Source organism: Somniosus microcephalus, unplaced genomic scaffold (genome assembly GCF_052327205.1).
Source record: "Somniosus microcephalus isolate GS21.2 unplaced genomic scaffold, FLI_Smic_1.0 unresolved_chr2, whole genome shotgun sequence".
NCBI classification, from domain to species: domain Eukaryota; kingdom Metazoa; phylum Chordata; class Chondrichthyes; order Squaliformes; family Somniosidae; genus Somniosus; species Somniosus microcephalus.
The window spans coordinates 12,086,398-12,108,911 of record NW_028225180.1 but is presented as its reverse complement, the minus strand read 5'-3'; the positions used below and the strand labels follow the sequence as shown (position 1 = coordinate 12,108,911).

Here is a 22,514-nt window from a genome sequence, read left to right as displayed (position 1 = left end):
CGGGCTCACACACACACTGAAATCACTATTAAAGGAGCGTTCCTTCACACCCGGGCTCACGCACAATGAAATCACTATTAAAGGAGCGTTCCTTCACACCCGGGCTCACACACACTGAAATCACTATTAAAGGAGCGTTCCTTCACACCCGGGCTCACGCACACTGAAATCACTATTAAAGGAGCGTTCCTTCACACCCGGGCTCACACAAACTGAAATCACTATTAAAGGAGCGTTCCTTCACACCCGGGCTCACACACACACTGAAATCACTATTAAAGGAGCGTTCCTTCACACCCGGGCTCTCACACACACTGAAATCACTATTAAAGGAGCGTTCCTTCACACCCGGGCTCACACACACTGAAATCACTATTAAAGGAGCGTTCCTTCACACCCGGGCTCACACACACTGAAATCACTATTAAAGGAGCGTTGCTTCACACCCGGGCTCACACACACACTGAAATCACTATTAAAGGAGCGTTCCTTCACACCCGGGCTCACACACACTGAAATCACTATTAAAGGAGCGTTCCTGCACATTCAGGCTCACACACACTGAAATCACGATTAAAGGAGCGTTCCTTCACACCCGGGCTCACACACACTGAAATCACTATTAAAGGAGTGTTCCTTCACACCCGGGCTCACACACACTGAAATCACTATTAAAGGAGTGTTCCTTCACACCCGGCTCACACACACTGAAATTACTATTAATGGAGTGTTCCTTCACACCCGGGCTCTCACACACACTGAAATCACTATTAAAGGAGCGTTCCTTCACACCCGGGCTCACACACACACTGAAATCACTATTAAAGGAGCGTTCCTTCACACCCGGGCTCACACACACTGAAATCACTATTAAAGGAGCGTTGCTTCACACCCGGGCTCACACACACACTGAAATCACTATTAAAGGAGCGTTCCTTCACACCCGGGCTCACACACACTGAAATCACTATTAAAGGAGCGTTCCTGCACATTCAGGCTCACACACACTGAAATCACGATTAAAGGAGCGTTCCTTCACACCCGGGCTCACACACACTGAAATCACTATTAAAGGAGTGTTCCTTCACACCCGGGCTCACACACACTGAAATTACTATTAATGGAGTGTTCCTTCACACCCGGGCTCTCACACACACTGAAATCACTATTAAAGGAGCGTTCCTTCACACCCGGGCTCACACACACACTGAAATCACTATTTAAAGGAGCGGTCCTTCACACCCGGGCTCACACAGACTGAAATCACTATTAAAGGAGTGTTCCTTACACACCCGGGCTCACACACACTGAAATCACTATTAAAGGAGGTGTTCCTTCACACCCGGGCTCACACACACTGAAATCACAATTAAAGGAGCGTTCCTTCACACCCGGGCTCACACACACTAAATCACTATTAAAGGAGCGTTCCTTCACACCTGGGCTCACACACACTGAAATCACTATTAATGGAGCGTTCCTTCACTCCCGGGCTCACACACACACTGAAATCACTATTAAAGGAGCGTTCCTTCACACCCGGGCTCACACACAGACTGAAATCACTATTAAAGGAGCGTTCCTTCACTCCCGGGCTCACACACACACTGAAATCACTATTAAAGGAGCGTTCCTTCACACCCGGGCTCACACACACTGAAATCACTATTAAAGGAGCGTTGCTGCACACCCGGGCTCTCACACACACTGAAATCACTATTAAAGGAGCGTTCCTTCACACCCGGGCTCACACATACTGAAATCACTATTAAAGGAGTGTTCCTTCACACCCGGGCTCACACACACTGAAATCACTATTAAAGGAGCGTTCCTTCACACCCGGGCTCACACACACTGAAATCACTATTAAAGGAGCGTTCCTTCACACCCGGGCGGCTCACACACACACTGAAATCACTGTTAAAGGAGCGTTCCTTCACACCCAGGCTCACACACACTGAAATCACTGTTAAAGGAGCGTTCCTTCACAGCCGGGCTCACACACACTGAAATCACTGTTAAAGGAGTGTTCCTTGACACCCGGGCTCTCACACACTGAAATCACTATTAATGGAGCGTTCCTTCACACCCGGGCTCTCACACACACTGAAATCACTATTAAAGGAGCGTTCCTTCACACTCGGGCTCACACACACACTGAAATCACTATTAAAGGAGCGTTCCTTCACACCCGGGCTCACACACACACTGAAATCACTATTAAAGGTGCGTTCCTTCACACCCAGGCTCACACACACACTGAAATCACTATTAAAGGAGCGTTCCTTCACACCCGGGCTCACACACACTGAAATCACTATTAAAGGAGCGTTCCTTCACACCCGGGCTCACACACACTGAAATCACTATTAAAGGAGCGTTCCTTCACAGCCGGGCTCACACACACTGAAATCACTATTAAAGGAGCGTTCCTTCACACCCGGGCTCACACACACTGAAATCACTATTAAAGGAGCGTTCCTTCACACCCGGGCTCACACACACTGAAATCACTATTAAAGGAGCGTTCCTTCACACCTGGGCTCACACACACTGAAATCACTATTAAAGGAGCGTTCCTTCACACCCGGGCTCACACACACTGAAATCACTATTAAAGGAGCGTTCCTTCACACCCGGGCTCACACACACTAAAATCACTATTACAGGAGCGTTCCTTCACACCCGGGCTCACACACACTGAAATCACTATTTAATGAGCGTTCCTTCACACCCGGGCTCACACACACTAAAATCACTATTACAGGAGCGTTCCTTCACACCCGGGCTCACACACACTGAAATCACTATTAAAGGAGCGTTCCTTCACACCCGGGCTCACACACACACTGAAATCACTATTAAAGGAGCGTTCCTTCACACCCGGGCTCACACACACTGAAATCACTATTAAAGGAGTGTTCCTTCACACCCGGGCTCACACACACACTGAAATCAGTATTAGAGGAGCGTTCCTTCACACCCGGGCTCACACACACTGAAATCACTATTAAAGGAGCGTTCCTTCACACCCGGGCTCACACACACTGAAATCACTATTAAAGGAGCGTTCCTTCACACCCGGGCTCACACACACTGAAATCACTATTAAAGGAGCGTTCCTTCACACCCGGGCTCACACACACACGGAAATCACTATTAAAGGAGCGTTCCTTCACACCCGGGCTCACACACACACGGAAATCACTATTAATGGAGCGTTCCTTCACACCCGGGCTCTCACACACAATGAAATCACTATTAAAGGAGCGTTCCTTCACACCCGGGCTCACACACACACTGAAATCACTATTGAAGGAGCATTGCTTCACACCCGGGCTCACACACACACTGAAATCACTATTAAAGGAGCGTTCCTTCACACCCGGGCTGTCACACACTGAAATCACTATTAAAGGAGCGTTCCTTCACACCCGGGCTCACACACACTGAAATCACTATTAAAGGAGCGTTCCTTCATACCCGGGCTCACACACACACTGAAATCACTATTACAGGAGCGTTCCTTCACACCCGGGCTCACACACACACTGAAATCACTATTAAAGGAGTGTTCCTTCACACCCGGGCTCACACACACTGAAATCACTATTAAAGGAGCGTTCCTTCACACCCGGGCTCACACACACTGAAATCACAATTAAAGGAGCGTTCCTTCACACCCGGGCTCACACACACTGAAATCACTATTAAAGGAGCGTTCCTTCACACCTGGGCTCACACACACTGAAATCACTATTAATGGAGTGTTCCTTCACTCCCGGGCTCACACACACACTGAAATCACTATTAAAGGAGCGTTCCTTCACACCCGGGCTCACACACAGGCTGAAATCACTATTAAAGGAGCGTTCCTTCACTCCCGGGCTCACACACACACTGAAATCACTATTAAAGGAGCGTTCCTTCACACCCGGGCTCACACACACTGAAATCACTATTAAAGGAGCGTTGCTGCACACCCGGGCTCTCACACACACTGAAATCACTATTAAAGGAGCGTTCCTTCACACCCGGGCTCACACATACTGAAATCACTATTAAAGGAGTGTTCCTTCACACCCGGGCTCACACACACTGAAATCACTATTAAAGGAGCGTTCCTTCACACCCGGGCTCACACACACACTGAAATCACTGTTAAAGGAGCGTTCCTTCACACCCAGGCTCACACACACTGAAATCACTGTTAAAGGAGCGTTCCTTCACAGCCGGGCTCACACACACTGAAATCACTGTTAAAGGAGTGTTCCTTGACACCCGGGCTCTCACACACTGAAATCACTATTAATGGAGCGTTCCTTCACACCCGGGCTCTCACACACACTGAAATCACTATTAAAGGAGCGTTCCTTCACACTCGGGCTCACACACACACTGAAATCACTATTAAAGGAGCGTTCCTTCACACCCGGGCTCACACACACACTGAAATCACTATTAAAGGTGCGTTCCTTCACACCCAGGCTCACACACACACTGAAATCACTATTAAAGGAGCGTTCCTTCACACCCGGGCTCACACACACTGAAATCACTATTAAAGGAGCGTTCCTTCACACCCGGGCTCACACACACTGAAATCACTATTAAAGGAGCGTTCCTTCACAGCCGGGCTCACACACACTGAAATCACTATTAAAGGAGCGTTCCTTCACACCCGGGCTCACACACACTGAAATCACTATTAAAGGAGCGTTCCTTCACACCCGGGCTCACACACACTGAAATCACTATTAAAGGAGCGTTCCTTCACACCTGGGCTCACACACACTGAAATCACTATTAAAGGAGCGTTCCTTCACACCCGGGCTCACACACACTGAAATCACTATTAAAGGAGCGTTCCTTCACACCCGGGCTCACACACACTAAAATCACTATTACAGGAGCGTTCCTTCACACCCGGGCTCACACACACACTGAAATCACTATTAAAGGAGCGTTCCTTCACACCCGGGCTCACACACACTGAAATCACTATTAAAGGAGCGTTCCTTCACACCCGGGCTCACACACACTAAAATCACTATTACAGGAGCGTTCCTTCACACCCGGGCTCACACACACTGAAATCACTATTTAATGAGCGTTCCTTCACACCCGGGCTCACACACACTAAAATCACTATTACAGGAGCGTTCCTTCACACCCGGGCTCACACACACTGAAATCACTATTAAAGGAGCGTTCCTTCACACCCGGGCTCACACACACACTGAAATCACTATTAAAGGAGCGTTCCTTCACACCCGGGCTCACACACACACGGAAATCACTATTAAAGGAGCGTTCCTTCACACCCGGGCTCACACACACACGGAAATCACTATTAATGGAGCGTTCCTTCACACCCGGGCTCTCACACACAATGAAATCACTATTAAAGGAGCGTTCCTTCACACCCGGGCTCACACACACACTGAAATCACTATTGAAGGAGCATTGCTTCACACCCGGGCTCACACACACACTGAAATCAATATTAAAGGAGCTTTCCTTCACACCCGGGCTGTCACACACTGAAATCACTATTAAAGGAGCGTTCCTTCACACCCGGGCTCACACACACTGAAATCACTATTAAAGGAGCGTTCCTTCATACCCGAGCTCACACACACACTGAAATCACTATTACAGGAGCGTTCCTTCACACCCGGGCTCACACACACACTGAAATCACTATTAAAGGAGCGTTCCTTCACACCCGGGCTCTTACACACTGAAATCACTATTGAAGGAGCGTTCCTTCACACCCGGGCTCACACACACTGAAATCACTATTAAAGGAGCGTTCCTTCACACCCGGGCTCACACACACACTGAAATCACTATTAAAGGAGCATTCCTTCACACCCGGGCTCACACACACACTGAAATCACTATTAAATGAGTGTTCCTTCACACCCGGGCTCACACACACTGAAATCACTATTAATGGAGCGTTCCTTCACACCCGGGCTCACACACACACTGAAATCACTATTAAAGGAGCGTTCCTTCACACCCGGGCTCTCACACACAATGAAATCACTATTAAAGGAGCATTCCTTCACACCTGGGCTCACACACACTGAAATCACTATTAAAGGAGCGTACCTTCACACCCGGGCTCTCACACACTGAAATCACTATTAAAGGAGTGTTCCTTCACACCCGGGCTCACACACACACTGAAATCACTATTAAATGAGTGTTCCTTCACACCCGTGCTCTCACACACTGAAATCACTATTAAAGGAGCGTTCCTTCACACCCAGGCTCTCACACACTGAAATCACTATTAAAGGAGTGTTCCTCCACAACCAAGCTCACACACACACTGAAATCACTATTAAAGGAGCGTTCCATCACACCCGGGCTCTTACACACTGAAATCACTATTAAAGGAGCGTTCCTTGACACCGGGCTCTCACACACATTGAAATCACTATTAAAGGAGCGTTCCTTCACACCCGGGCTCACACACACACTGAAATCACTATTAAAGGAGTGTTCCTTCACACCCGGGCTCACACACACTGAAATCACTATTAAAGGAGCGTTCCTTGACACCGGGCTCTCACACACATTGAAATCACTATTAAAGGAGCGTTCCTTCACACCCGGGCTCACACACACACTGAAATCACTATTAAAGGAGTGTTCCTTCACACCCGGGCTCTCACACACTGAAATCACTATTAAAGGAGCGTTCCTTCACTCCCGGGCTCACACACACTGAAATCACTATTAAAGGAGCGTTCCTTCACACCCGGGCTCACACACACACTGAAATCACTGTTAAAGGAGCGTTCCTTCACACCCGGGCTCACACACACTGAAATCACTATTAAAGGAGCGTTCCTTCACACCCGGGCTCTCACACACACTGAAATCACTATTACAGGAGCGTTCCTTCACACCCGGGCTCACACACACACTGAAATCACTATTAAAGGAGTGTTACTTCACACCCGGGCTCTCACACACACTGAAATCACTATTAAAGGAGCGTTCCTTCACACCCGGGCTCACACACACTGAAATCACTATTAAAGGAGCGTTCCTTCACACCCGGGCTCACACACACTGAAATCACTATTGAAGGAGCGTTCCTTCACACCCGGGCTCTCACACACACTGAAATCACCATTAAAGGAGCATTCCTTCACACCCGGGCTCACACACACACTGAAATCACTATTAAAGGAGCGTTCCTTCACACCCGGGCTCACACACACACTGAAATCACTATTAAAGGAGCGTTCCTTCACACCCAGGCTTACACACACACTGAAGTCACAATTGAAGGAGCATTGCTTCACACCCGGGCTCACACACACACTGAAATCACTATTAAAGGAGCGTTCCTTCACACCCGGGCTCACACACACACTGAAATCACTATTAAAGGAGCGTTCCTTCACACCCGGGCTCTTACACACTGAAATCACTATTAAAGGAGCGTTCCTTCACACCCGGGCTCACACACACTGAAATCACTATTAAAGGAGCGTTCCTTCACACCCGGGCTCTCACACGCACTGAAATCACTATTAAAGGAGCGTTCCTTCACACCCGGGCTCACACACACACTGAAATCACTATTAAAGGAGCGTTCCTTCACACCCGGGCTCTTACACACTGAAATCACTATTACAGGAGCGTTCCTTCACACCCGGGCTCACACACACACTGAAATCACTATTAAAGGAGCGTTCCTTCACACCCGGGCTCTCACACACTGAAATCACTATTAAAGGAGCGTTCCTTCACACCCGGGCTCACACACACTGAAATCACTATCAAAGGAGCGTTCCTTCACACCCAGGCTCACACACACACTGAAATCACGATTTAAGGAGCGTTCCTTCACACCCGGGCTCTCACTCACTGAAATCACTATTAAAGGAGCGTTCCTTCACACCCGGGCTCACACACACTGAAATCATTATTAAAGTAGCGTTCCTTCACACCTGGGCTCACACACACTGAAATCACTATTAAAGGAGCGTTCCTTCACACCCAGGCTCACACACACTGAAATCACTATTAAAGGAGCGTTCCTTCAAACCTGGGCTGTCACACACTGAAATCACGATTAATGGAGCGTTCCTTCACACTCAGGCTCACACACACACTGAAATCCCTATTAAATGAGTGTTCCTTCACACCCGTGCTCTCAGACACTAAAATCACGATTAAAGGAGCGTTCCTTCACACCCGGGCTCTCACACACTGAAATCACTATTAAAGGAGCGTTCCTTCACACCCGGGCTCTTACACACTGAAATCACTATTACAGGAGCGTTCCTTCACACCCGGGCTCACACACACACTGAAATCATTATTAAAGGAGCGTTCCTTCACACCCGGGCTCTCACACACTGAAATCACTATTAAAGGAGCGTTCCTTCACACCCGGGCTCACACACACTGAAATCACTATCAAAGGAGCGTTCCTTCACACCCAGGCTCACACACACACTGAAATCACTATTTAAGGAGCGTTCCTTCACACCCGGGCTCTCACTCACTGAAATCACTATTAAAGGAGCGTTCCTTCACACCCGGGCTCACACACACACTGAAATCACTATTAAAGGAGCGTTCCTCCACAACCAAGCTCACACACACACTGAAATCACGATTAAAGGAGCGTTCCTTCACACCCGGGCTCACACACACACTGAAATCACTATTAAAGGAGCGTTCCTTCACGCCCGGGCTCTCACACACATTGAAACCACTATTTAATGAGCGTTCCTTCACACCCGGGCTCACACGCACTGAAATCATTATTAAAGGAGCGTTTCTTCACACCCGGGCTCACACACACTGAAATCACTATTAGAGGAGCGTTCCTTCACACCCGGGCTCACACACACTGAAATCACTATTAAAGGAGCGTTCCTTCACACCCGGGCTCACACACACACTGAAATCACTATTAAAGGAGCGTTCCTTCACACCCGGGCTCACACACACTGAAATCACTATTAAAGGAGCGTTCCTTCACACCCGGGCTCACACACACACTGAAATCACTATTAAAGGAGCGTTCCTTCACACCCGGGCTCACACACACACTGAAATCACTATTAAAGGAGTGTTCCTTCACACCCGGGCTCTTACACACTGAAATCACTATTAAAGGAGCGTTCCTTCACACCCGGGCTCACACACACTGAAATCACTATTAAAGGAGCGTTTCTTCACACCCGGGCTCACACACACTGAAATCACTATTAAAGCGGCGTTCCTTCACACCCGGGCTCACACACACACTGAAATCACTATTAAAGGAGCGTTCCTTCACACCTGGGCTCACACACACACTGAAATCACTATTAAAGGAGTGTTCCTTCACACCCGGGCTCACACACACTGAAATCACTATTAAAGGAGCGTTCCTTCACACCCGGGCTCACACACACACTGAAATCACTATTAAAGGAGCGTTCCTTCACACCCGGGCTCACACACACACTGAAATCACTATTAAAGGAGCGTTCCTTCACACCCGGGCTCACACACACACTGAAATCACTATTAAAGGAGCGTTCCTTCACACCCGGGCTCACACAAACACTGAAATCACTATTAAAGGAGCGTTACTTCACACCCGGGCTCTCACACACTGAAATTACTATTAAAGGAGTGTTCCTTCACACCCGGGCTCACACACACTGAAATCACTATTAAAGGAGCGTTACTTCACACCCGGGCTCACACACACTGAAATCACTATTAAAGGAGCGTTCCTTCACACCCGGGCACACACACACTGAAATCACTATTAAAGGAGCGTTCCTTCACACCCGGGCTCACACACACACTGAAATCACTATTAAAGGAGCGTTCCTTCACACCCGGGCTCACACACACACTCTAATCACTATTAAAGGAGCGTTCCTTCACACCCGGGCTCACACTCACTGAAATCACTATTAAAGGAGCGTTCCTTCACACCCGGGCTCACACACACACTGAAATCACTATTACAGGAGCGTTCCTTCACACCCGGGCTCACACACACTGAAATCACTATTAAAGGAGCGTTCCTTCACACCCGGGCTCACACACACACTCTAATCACTATTAAAGGAGCGTTCCTTCACACCCGGGCTCACACTCACTGAAATCACTATTAAAGGAGCGTTCCTTCACACCCGGGCTCACACACACTGAAATCACTATTAAAGGAGTGTTCCTTCACACCCGGGCTCACACACACACTGAAATCACTATTAAACGAGCGTTCCTTCACACCCGGGCTCACACTCACTTAAATCACTATTAAAGGAGCGTTCCTTCACACCCGGGCTCACACACACACTGAAATCACTATTAAAGGAGTGTTCCTTCATACCCGGGCTCACACTCACTGAAATCACTATTAAAGGAGCGTTCCTTCACACCCGGGCTCACACACACTGAAATCACTATTAAAGGAGTGTTCCTTCACACCCGGGCTCACACACACACTCTAATCACTATTAAAGGAGCGTTCCTTCACACCCGGGCTCACACTCACTGAAATCACTATTAAAGGAGCGTTCCTTCACACCCGGGCTCACACACACTGAAATCACTATTAAAGGAGTGTTCCTTCACACCCGGGCTCACACACACACTCTAATCACTATTAAAGGAGCGTTCCTTCACACCCGGGCTCACACTCACTGAAATCACTATTAAAGGAGCGTTCCTTCACACCCGGGCTCACACACTCTAATCACTATTAAAGGAGTGTTCCTTCACACCCGGGCTCACACTCACTGAAATCACTATTGAAGGAGCGTTCCTTCACACCCGGTCTTCCATACATTGATATAATTCTCACCATCTCTCCCTCTTTCTTTTACTCTGCCTCTCTCTCCCTCACTCTATCACTCTCTCCTCCCTCTGTCAGACTGTCCCATTCTCGCCCTCTTCGCCCCTCTCCATCTCCCTCTCTCCCTCCCTTTCTCTCTGACAGACCGTACCATTTCCTCTCTCTCCCTCACGCTCTATCTCTCCCCCTCACTCCCTCTCCATCTCTCTTTCTCCCTCTCTCTCTGTTTCTATCCCACACCCTCTGTGTTGACTTAAAACAAACTTCTGTTTGTTCAGTTCAGCAGCAACAAATTCAGCCTTCTGGTTATAATCATTTTATTCTTTAACTTCAGCATCAAAAGCAATTTACAAGCGGAGTCTAGTCACAGATGGATTGGACAAACCTTGGCATGGGATTTTCCCTGCTCTCCAAACAAAGGAAAAGGCTTACATTAAAACACTGTTTTCTTATCAAACTGTAGCAGGCTTTGCCTAATATGGCCGTCTCTGGCTACTGTGTAGTCCAGAGAGACAGGTCTGCATATTCTTCAACTTCCATCAACAATGTTGGACGCTTACCAAAACATCGTGGTTTCCTGTGGTAAAATATCCCAGGCTGCTTGGTTGCAAACACCGGCTGTTGCGAAGTGAAATCTCTCTCTCTCTCCCTCTCTCTCTCTCTCTCCAATGATACCAACCACATTTTCCCCTGTATCGAATGAACTAAACATGAACTCCTTTCAGAAGCTGAATTAATCGGGGTCCAGATGCCAACATGTCCGACTATGTTGTTATTTTTTTTCCCCGATGGATCACGTTACCTCTTAGCAAAGTGTTTGATTTCCTTATTTGTCTGTAATAATCCTGGCTTCCTCTTAGTGCCCTTGCTATATCCTGACTTTTCCTTGTATTTTATGTGTCTCTCATCGATTTCCTCACACGATATAATGTGATGGCCAGGATCCCTAATGCTGTTATCTGAGCTATCAGCAAGCCTATCTGAAATAATCTAACCCGTGGGTCGAACTCCAAACCAACAGGATTTCCTAGTTTCTTAATCGCCTGTTCTATTTGTTTAAAATGTTGCAGCATATGTGAGGTACTCGTTCTGTAGATTATGGATTTCAAACTGAGTGCAAGACAGAGTATATAATATCCATTGTGTGAGGTTCTCGTTCTGTATCTCATTGAAACTTATAAAATTCTAACAGGACTAGACAGACTAGATGCAGGAAGGATGTTCCCGATGGCCGGGGAGTCCAGAACCAGGGGTCACAGTCTAAGGATAAGGGGTAAGGCATTCAGGACAGAGATGAGGAGGAATTTCTTCACCCAGAGAATGGTGAACCTGTGGAATTCTCTACCACAGAAGGCAGTTGAGGCCAATTCATTAAATATATTCAAGAAGGAGTTAGATATATTTCTTAAGGCTAAAGGGATATGGGGAGAAGGCAGGGACAGAGTACTGAATTTGGATGATCAGCCATGATCTCATTGAATGGCGGAGTAGGCTCAAGGGGCCGAATGGCCTACTCCTGCTCCTATCTTCTATATTTCTATGTGTAGATTATGGATGTCAAACTGAGGGCTCGAGGGGGAATATAATGTCCATTGTGTGAGGTTCTCATTCTCTAGATTATGGATTTCAAACTGAGGGCTAGAGGGAGTCTATAATGTCCATTGTCTGATGTTGCTTGAATCGTCCCTTTCTTCAAAACCTCCTCACTTGTAGGTTGTGGTGGTTGAATGTCAATTATCAGAGCCCCAGGACATTGCTGCAGGAGTTCCTCAGGGCAGTGTCCTAGGCCCAACCATCTTTAGCTGCTTCATCAATGACCTTGCCTTCATCATAAGGTCAGAAATGGGGATGTTCGCCGATGACTGCACAGTGTTCAGCGCCATTCACAACGCCTCAGATAATGCAACAGTCCATGCCCGCATGCAACAAGACCTGGACGACGTTCAGGCTTGGGCTGATAAGTGGCAGGTAACATTCGCACCACAGAAGTGCCAGGCAATGACCATCTCCAACAAGCGAGAGTCTAACCACCTCCCCTTGACATTCAACGGTATTACCATCGCCAAATCCCCCACCATCAACATCCTGGGGGTCACCATTAACCAGAAACTTAACTGGACCAGCCACATAAATACTGTGGCTACAAGAGCAAGTCAGAGGCTGGGTATTCTGCGGCGAGTGTCTCACCTCCTGACTCCCCAAAGCCTTTCCACCATCTACAAGGCACAAGTCAGGAGTGTGATGGAATACTCTCCACTTGCCTGGATGAGTGCAGCTCCAACAACACTCAAGAAGCTCGACACCATCCAGGACAAAGCAGCCCACTTGATTGGCACCCCATCCACCACTTTAAACATTCACTCCCTCCACCACCAGTGCACCGTGGCTGCAGTGTGTACCATCTACAAGATGCACTGCAGCAACTCGCCAAGACTTCTTCGGCAGCACCTCCCAAACCCGCGACCTCTTCCACCCAGAAGGACAAGGGCAGCAGGCGCATGGGAACACCACCACCGCCAAGTTCCCCTCCAAGTCACACACCATCCTGACTTAGAAGTATATCGTCGATCCTTCATCGTCGCTGGGTCAAAATCCTGGAACTCCCTCCCTAACAGCACTGTGGGAGCACCTTCACCACACGGACTGCAGCGGTTCAAGAAGGCGGCTCACCACCACCTTCTCAAGGGGCAACTAGGGATGGGCAATAAATGCTGGCCTTGCCAGCGATGCCCTGATCCCATAAATTAATTTTAAAAAAGGTGGGTCACATTATGATGGCGTGCCAGCACCAATATTTTATCACTGATTTGGGTTTTCCCAGTGGGAAACCCAGCGAATCTGTTTTCCGGTATGGGCCATCCTGTTAATCCAACAGTCATAAAAGCAACTGTGGTGGTCTCACAGTATCTTTTCTTGCCTTTGTAGGCTGTATATGTCCGTCGCTCTTCCCAGAGCCTTTGACCCATCTTACAATTGGATGATGTTCCAGCCCTTTGTCAGATGGTTTGGGTATTCTTCATAATGTTTATGTATCGGGCCTATTCCAAAGTCTTTACTCACTTCGATAGACTCTACTATCCATAGTGTCTTAAAGTCATTAGATAGAAAGGAACTTTTCCCCTTAGTAGAGGGGTCAATAACCAGGGGGCATAGTTTCAAGGTAAGGGGCAGGAGGTTTAGAGGGGATTTGAGGAGAAACTTTTTCACCCAGAGGCTGGTTGGAATCTGGAACTCACTGCCTGAAAGGGTGGTAGAGGCAGGATCCCTCACAACATTCAAGAAGCATTTAGATGAGCACTTGAAACGCCAAAGCATACAAGGCTACGGACCAAGTGCTGGAAAATGGGATTAGAATAGACAGGACTTGATGGCCGGCGCGGACATGATGGGCTGAAGGGCCTCTTTCTGTGCTGTATAACTCGATTCTAAGACTCTATAACCTTGCACAATCGAGATTATATATGCCCTCTCGCCCTCAGTTTGAAATCCATAATCTACAGAATGAGTACCCCACACAATGGACATTATAGACCCTCTCTAGCCCTCATTTTGAAATCCATAGTTGGCTTGTTGGCCGGCGCAGACACGATGGGCCGAAGGGCCTCTTTCTGTGCTGTATAACTCTATGGCCTAGAAATTGGGTTTTGGCGCAGCGACGGCTTTAGCGCCGGAAGTTAGTGCCGGAGCTAAGTCGTGCTGGGCGGGCCAAAAATTCACTAGTTCTGCGCCCAAACGGCTGCCGGCGCTGCTGAAAGCTGTTTGCGCCTGAAAACTGGCGCTACGCGCTGAATTGCGGCGCTATTCCGGCGCTGCGGCGCCCGCTGCGGTGCGGCAGGTTCGGGAAGTGCAGGCCTCCTCCTTCCCTTAAGGAGGAGCTGCCTGCACCCGGCCGCGGCCCGCGAAAATCATTGTAAAAATGAGCCCGGCACCTCGGACAAGTGCCGGGCTTGCATCTGCCCCGGGGGGGGGGGAGAAGTCCGGGGAGGGAGCTGCGGCCAGGCGGCCGGCAGGAAAGCGGCCGGCCGCCGCGGGGCCTTTAATGCGCCGGCGCAAAGTCCAGTAAGGCACCTCTGCCAGAACGTTGCTTGCGGCTGCCACGGGCGAGGCGGCCGCAAGTCAATTTCGGAGTTCGGGCGGGTTACCATGGCAACCGGGACGCTGCGCACACCGATGACGTCATCGGTGCCGGCGCAGCGCTAACGGCCTAACGCCGATTTAGGGACCCACTCAATTTCCAAACTGGCCATAACTCCGGCGCTAGGCCCTCTAGCGCCTCAAAAGCGGCGCTAAGCCTACCGAATTTCTAGGCCTATGACTCTAAGGCGTAGAAATTCGGTAGGCTTAGCGCCGCTTTTGAGGCGCTAGAGGGCCTAGCGCCGGAGTTATGGCCAGTTTGGAAATTGAGTGGGTCCCTAAATCGGCGTTAGGCCGTTAGCGCTGCGCCGGCACCGATGACGTTATCGGTGTGCGCAGCGTCCCGGTTGCCATGGTAACCCGCCCGAACTCCGAAATTGACTTGCGGCCGCCTCGCCTGTGGCAGCCGCAAGCAACGTTCTGGCAGAGGTGCCTTACTGGACTTTGCGCCGGCGCATTAAAGGCCCCGCGGCGGCCGGCCGCTTTCCCGCCGGCCGCCTGGCCGCAGCTCCCTCCCCGGACTTCTCCCCGCCCCCCCCCCGGGGACAGATGCAAGCCCGGCACTTGTCCGAGGTGCCGGGCTCATTTTTACAATGATTTTCGTGGGCCGCGGCCGGGTGCAGGCAGCTCCTCCTTAAGGGAAGGAGGAGGCCTGCACTTCCCGAACCTGCCGCACCGCAGCGGGCGCCGCAGCGCCGGAATAGCGCCGCATTTCAGCGCGTAGCGCCAGTTTTCAGGCGCAAACAGCTTTCAGCAGCGCCGGCAGCCGTTTGGGCGCAGAACTAGTGAATTTTTGGCACGCCCAGCGCGACTTAGCTCCGGCACTAACTTCCGGCGCTAAAGCCGTCGCTGCGCCAAAACCAAATATCTAGGCCTGACTCTATGGCACAGAAGGAGGCCATTTGGCCCATGGAGTCCGTGCCGGCTCTCTGTAGAGCAATCCAGTCAGTCCCATTCCCCCGCTCGATCCCCGTAGCCCTGCAAGTTTATTTCCCTCAAGTGCCTATCCAGTCTCCCCTTGAAAACGTTGAGTGTCTCTGCTTCCACCACCCTGGGCATTACCACTCTCTGCGTAAACAAGTTTTTCCTCACATCCCCCCTCTGTATCTCTTGCCCAAAACCTGAAATCTGTGTCCCCTAGTCCTTGTACCATCAGCTAGTGGGAACAACCTTTCCCCGTCTACCTTATCCAAACCCATCATAATCTTGCACACCTCTATCAAGTATCTGGTACACTTTCCAAGGCTGACTCCCAATCTTTGTCGACGTTCCTTTGGACCGTTTTCTCCATTGTTCTTCATGAATAAACAAAGGGATTTGGTTACCCTTTATGTTGTCCAGTCCCTTCTATACCACATTCGCCACAACTGTCACACAAAGGCTACACACGATACCTCAAGGAAGGTCTCGATTGTGGTTAGCCTCATCGTTTGCCAATAATCATTTCATTACCTCACCGTGTTCCCACTTACCTTCTCTGTCTATTCTGTTTGCTCCTGCTAACCTTGCCGTGGCTCCCATTCCGCGTCATTCTGCCAGCCCTTGCTTCCTTTGCGATTTAAACTGGTTCTCCTTGTGCTCCCCATCTTCCTCAACCCTTGGTTCCTGTTTGCTATTCGTTACTAAAACGCCCTTTACTATTTCTCCTACCATTTTGTCTATTAATTGTGAATAAGAACATAAGAAATAGGAGCAGGAGTAGGCCATATGGCCCCTCGAGCCTGCTCCACCATTCAATAAGATCATGGCTGATCATCGCCCTCAACTCCACTTTCCCGCCCGATCTCCATATCCCTCGATTCCCCGAGAGTCCAAAAATCTATCGATCTCAGCCTTGAATATACTCAAAGACTCAGCATTCACAGCCCTCTGGGGCAGAGAATTCCAAAGATTCACCACCCTCTGAGTGAAGAAATTCCTCCTCATCTCGGTCTTAAAAGGCCGACCCCTTATCCTGAGACTATGCCCCCTAGTTCTAGACACTCCAGCCAGGGGGAAACAACCTCTCAGCATCTACCCTGTCATACCCTTCGGAATCTTGTAAGTTTCAATGAGATCACCTCTCATTCTTCTAAACTCCAGAGAGTATCGGCCCAATCTACACAATCTCTCATCATAGGACAGCCCTCTCATCCCAGGAATCAATCTAGTGAACCTTCGTTGCACCGCCTCCAAGGCAAGTATATCCGTCCTTGGATAAGGAGACCAGAACTGTTCTCAGTACTCCAGATGTTGTCTCACCAAGGCCCTGTACAATTGTAGCAAGACTTCCGTACTCTTATACTCCAATCCCATTGCAATAAAGGCCAACATGCCATTTGCCTTCCTTATTGCTTGCTGTACCTGCATGCTAGCTTTCTGTGTTTCTCTGACTGACTGTCCCATTCTTGCTGTCTCTCTCTCTGACTGACTGTCCCATTCTCCCTCTCTATCACTCTCTGTGACTCTCTCGCTCTCTCTCTCTGTCTGACTATCCCATTCGCTTTCCCTCGGTCTGTCTCTCTCGCGCGCTCTCTCTCTCTCTCTGTCTGACTATCCCATTCGCTCTCTCTCCCTCCCCCCTCTCTCTCTCTCTCTCCCCCTCTCTCTGTCTCTCCATCTCTCTCTCTCTCTGTCTGACTATTCCATTCGCTCTCGGTCTGGCTCTCTCTCTCCCTCTCTCTCTCTCTCTCTGACTGACTGTCCCATTCGGTCTCTCTCTCTCGGACTCTCTCTCTCTCACTCTCTCTCTCTCTCTGTCTCTCTCTCTCTGTCTCTCTCTCTCTCTGTCTCTCTCTCTCTCTCTCTGTCCCTCCCTCTCTGTCTGGCTGACCGTCCCATTCACTCTCCCTCTCTCCCTCTCTCTCTCTCTGTCACTGTCTCTCTCTCTCCTTCTGTCTCTCTCTCTGACTGACTGTCCCATTCGGGGTCTCTCTCGGTCTCTCTCTCTCTCCCTCCTTCTCTCTCTCTCTCTCTCTCTCTCTGTCTCTGTCTCTCTCTCTCCTTCTGTCTCTCTCTCTGACTGACTGTCCCATTCGGGGTCTCTCTCGGTCTCTCTCTCTCTCCCTCCCTCTCTCTCTCTCTGACTGATTGTCCCATTCACGCACTCTCTTGCCCCAGGTTGCCTCCTCTGACCTGCAGCCTATCCTGGAGAAGCTGGTCAAGGCCCTGCAGATTCGGGAGAAGTACATGCACCGCTCGCTGCAGCGATTCCCCCGCAGGACTGTGCAGACTCTCCGAGGACTCAGCCGGCAGCAGTGGAAAGAAGAGGATGATGTCCAGCCAGGTAATGAGGGGGTCTACTGGACAGGGGGCTCATTAAACTACCAGCAAACTATAGCCAGGCAGGGTAATCCACACCATACCTGCCCTGGGAGCGCTCGATGCTGACACTGGGTATAAAGTGGGGACACACTGTCAGGGTAATGTAGAGGGAGCTCTACACTGTATCTAACCCGTGCTGTACCTGCCCTGGGAGCGCTCGATGCTGACACTGGGTATAAAGCGGGGACACACTGTCAGGGTAATGTAGAGGGAGCTCTACACTGTATCTAACCCGTGCTGTACCTGCCCTGGGAGTTCTCAATGCTGACACTGGGTATAAAGTGGGGACACACTGTCAGGGTAATGTAGAGGGAGCTCTACACTGTATCTAACCCGTGCTGTACCTGCCCTGGGAGTTCTCAATGCTGACACTGGGTATAAAGCGGGGACACACTGTCAGGGTAATGTAGAGGGAGCTCTACACTGTATCTAACCCGTGCTGTACCTGCCCTGGGAGTTCTCGATACTGACACTGGGTATAAAGTGGGGACACACTGTCAGGGTAATGTAGAGGGAGCTCTACACTGTATCTAACCCATGCTGTACCTGCCCTGGGAGCGCTCGATGCTGACACTGTATAAAGTGGGGACACACTGTCAGGGTAATGTAGAGGGAGCTCTACACTGTATCTAACCCGTGCTGTACCTGCCCTGGGAGCGCTCGATGCTGACACTGGGTATAAAGCGGGGACACACTGTCAGGGTAATGTAGAGGGAGCTCTACACTGTATCTAACCCGTGCTGTACCTGCCCTGGGAGTTCTCAATGCTGACACTGGGTATAAAGTGGGGACACACTGTCAGGGTAATGTAGAGGGAGCTCTACACTGTATCTAACCCGTGCTGTACCTGCCCTGGGAGTTCTCAATGCTGACACTGGGTATAAAGCGGGGACACACTGTCAGGGTAATGTAGAGGGAGCTCTACACTGTATCTAACCCGTGCTGTACCTGCCCTGGGAGTTCTCGATACTGACACTGGGTATAAAGTGGGGACACACTGTCAGGGTAATGTAGAGGGAGCTCTACACTGTATCTAACCCATGCTGTACCTGTCCTGGGAGCGCTCGATGCTGACACTGGGCATAAAGCGGGGACACACTGTCAGGGTAATGTAGAGGGAGCTCTACACTGTATCAAGCCCGGGCTGTACCTGCCCTGGGAGCGCTTGATGCTGACACTGGGTATAAAGTGGGGACACACTGTCAGGGTAATGTAGAGGGAGCTCTACACAGTATCTAACCCGTGCTGTACCTGTCCTGGGAGTGCTCGGTGCTGACACTGGGTATAAAGTGGGGACACACTGTCAGGGTAATGTAGAGGGAGCTCTACACTGTATCTAACCCGTGCTGTACCTGCCCTGGGAGCGCTCGATGCTGACACTGGGTATAAAGTGGGGACACACTGTCAGGGTGATGTAGAGGGAGCTCTACACTGTATCTAACCCGTGCTGTACCTGCCCTGGGAGTGCTCGGTGCTGACACTGGGTATAAAGTGGGGACACACTGTCAGGCTAATGTAGAGGGAGCTCTACACTGTATCTAACCGGTGCTGTACCTGCCCTGGGAGCGCTCGATGCTGACACTGGGTATAAAGTGGGGACACACTGTCAGGCTAATGTAGAGGGAGCTCTACACTGGATCTAACCCGTGCTGTACCTGCCCTGGGAGCGCTCGATGCTGACACTGGGTATAAAGTGGGGGACACACTGTCAGGGTAATGTAGAGGGAGCTCTACACTGTATCTAACCCGTGCTGTACCTGCCCTGGGAGCGCTCGATGTTGACACTGGGTATAAAGTGGGGGACACACTGTCAGGGTAATGTAGAGGGAGCTCTACACTGTATCTAACCTGTGCTGTACCTGCCCTGGGAGTTCTCAATGCTGACACTGGGTATAAAGTGGGGGACACACTGTCAGGGTAATGTAGAGGGAGCTCTCCACTGTATTTAACCCATGCTGTACCTGCCCTGGGAGCGCTCGATGCTGACACTGGGTATAAAGTGGGGACACACTGTCAGGGTAATGTAGAGGGAGTTCTACACTGTATCTAAACTGTGCTTTTCCTGCCCTGGGAGTGCTCGATGCTGACACTGGGTATAAAGTGGGAGACACACTGTCAGGGTAATGTAGAGGGAGCTCTCCACTGTATTTAGCCCATGCTGTACCTGCCCTGGGAGCGTTCGATGCTGACACTGGGTATAAAGTGGGGGACACACTGTCAGGGTAATGTAGAGGGAGCTCTACACTGTATCTAATGTGTACTGTACCTGTCCTGGGAGCGCTCGATGCTGACACTGGGTATAAAGTGGGGACACACTGTCAGGGTAATGTAGAGGGAGCTCTAAACTGTATCTAACCTGTGCTGTACCTGCCCTGGGAGCGTTCGATGCTGACACTGGGTATAAAGTGGGGGACACACTGTCAGGCTAATGTAGAGGGAGCTCTAAACTGTATCTAACCCATGCTGTACCTGCCCTGGGAGTGCTCGATGCTGACACTGGGTATAAAGTGGGGGACACACTGTCAGGGTAATGTAGAGGGAGCTCTACACTGTATCTAACCCATGCTGTACCTGCACTGGGAGCGCTCAATGCTGACATTGTCAGGGTTGCTGTCACGGGGCCATGTAGACACGGGGCCATGCTATCAAGGCGGAGGCTGGTTCTGGACCCAAGTGCAGACAGGCGAGGCGAGAAGCAGATATGCAGTCTTAAATAACAGTACTTTACTAGAATCACACAGGTAAACAGTTACAAAACATAGGAGCTCAAGACAAGCTACCACATAGGCAAATGGCTAGTCAAGATAGGAACTCAAGACAAGCTACCGTGAGGCAACCGGCTTGTCAAGACTGAGCTCAAGACAAGCTACCCCAGGGCAACCGGCTTGTCAAGATAGGAACTCACGACAAGCTACCATGAGGCAACCGGCTTGTTCAAACTGAGCACCTAGTCAAGACTAACTCCCTTGTCAGGACAGAGCCCAGAGGGAAGAAACCACAGAACTTAAATACAAGCAAAAACAGGTGAAACCAATAAACCAGATAAAAGGCAATTAAATAATAAACACAGGAGAAACTAGTAACAATTAACAAAGGGAAACCAACCAGTGAAGGTGCCATCTAGGGGTTACTGAAGGAACTGACCGGCACCCTCACAGGACCCCCTCCCCTAGGAATGGCTCCTGAACTTCCTCCTGGATGATTAGGGTGGCGACGGCCAGTGTAGACTTGCTGACCTTCAATCATGTGGGGTGGGGGGAGGGAGGGGGGGAGGTCTGGAAGCAGGAACCAAAGGACTGATAAGACAGTACTCGTGGTGCTGGTGTACAAAACTCTGCCTGTACGACCAAAAAAGCGTCATATAGCACAGTCACTGCCTCTACATTAAAAACACTCAGCTTCAAACATTAAAAAAAAACCACGAGATCAATTACTCAAGACAGAACTACCAAGAGCACATTTAGCAAAACAAAAAAACCAGAAAGCTTGCTGCCCAAGAGCAGTGGTGAAATGGTCAATACACCTCCTGCAATTTGGGTAACCAGCAACATGAGAGCAAACAAGCAGCAAAACATTGCTCAAAACAAACCAAAAAGCACATAACCGGAAACCGACAATTAAAAAATGGCCCTCGTTTCATTATAAAGACATAAGGCACAGGATAATCATTTAAATCAAAATAGAGCATATGCTTAAATTATCCACACTTCTGTGTTATAGTGATATGGATACCCAAGGGGGGAAAAGACTTAAACGGCTCAAACTTGATAAAATCCGAAGTCACAGTCACACGTGTACAACAGTAACCAGCCACACACCCTCCTGGGCATTTAGAACTAGAAGTCAAAAATGAAAAAGTCTGTATTAGTGCACATAACGAATTTTCTTGGCTTTTCAAGCAATGATATTTCCCATTCCGACTGATCACGAACTGCAGATGTTCAGAAATCTCAAGACAAAATCATCCTCCTCATCCACTAGCGGCAAGTACATGTCATGACGATCATATGATCCTAATCTTTGTAAGCGACGGAGCCATCGTTTTCCAGAGTTGACACGCTCAATGGATTATATTCCGAAGGGACGCAAGAAGGGCGAGGAAAGCACCTTAACGAACGAGAATAGAAAAAAATTCCTCCATCGCTGCTGGGCCCATACTGGCTCAGTCCTACTATCAGGGTTGCTGTCACGGGGCCGTGTAGACACGGGACCGTGCTATCAAGGCGGAGGCTGGTCC

At 49.7% G+C, this 22,514-nt stretch overlaps 1 protein-coding gene across 2 annotated transcripts in view; it reads left to right on the top strand.

The window, feature by feature from the left end:
• LOC147092116 (AMP deaminase 3-like) overlaps positions 1-22,514 on the top strand; it is a 77,686-nt gene that overhangs the window by 35,151 nt on the left and 20,021 nt on the right. For both annotated transcript variants that reach the window (XM_085975843.1, XM_085975844.1), the window contains exon 3: positions 18,074-18,239. In XM_085975843.1, coding sequence (XP_085831969.1) covers positions 18,074-18,239 — 166 coding nt within the window. The remainder of the gene's footprint in view (positions 1-18,073; positions 18,240-22,514) is intronic.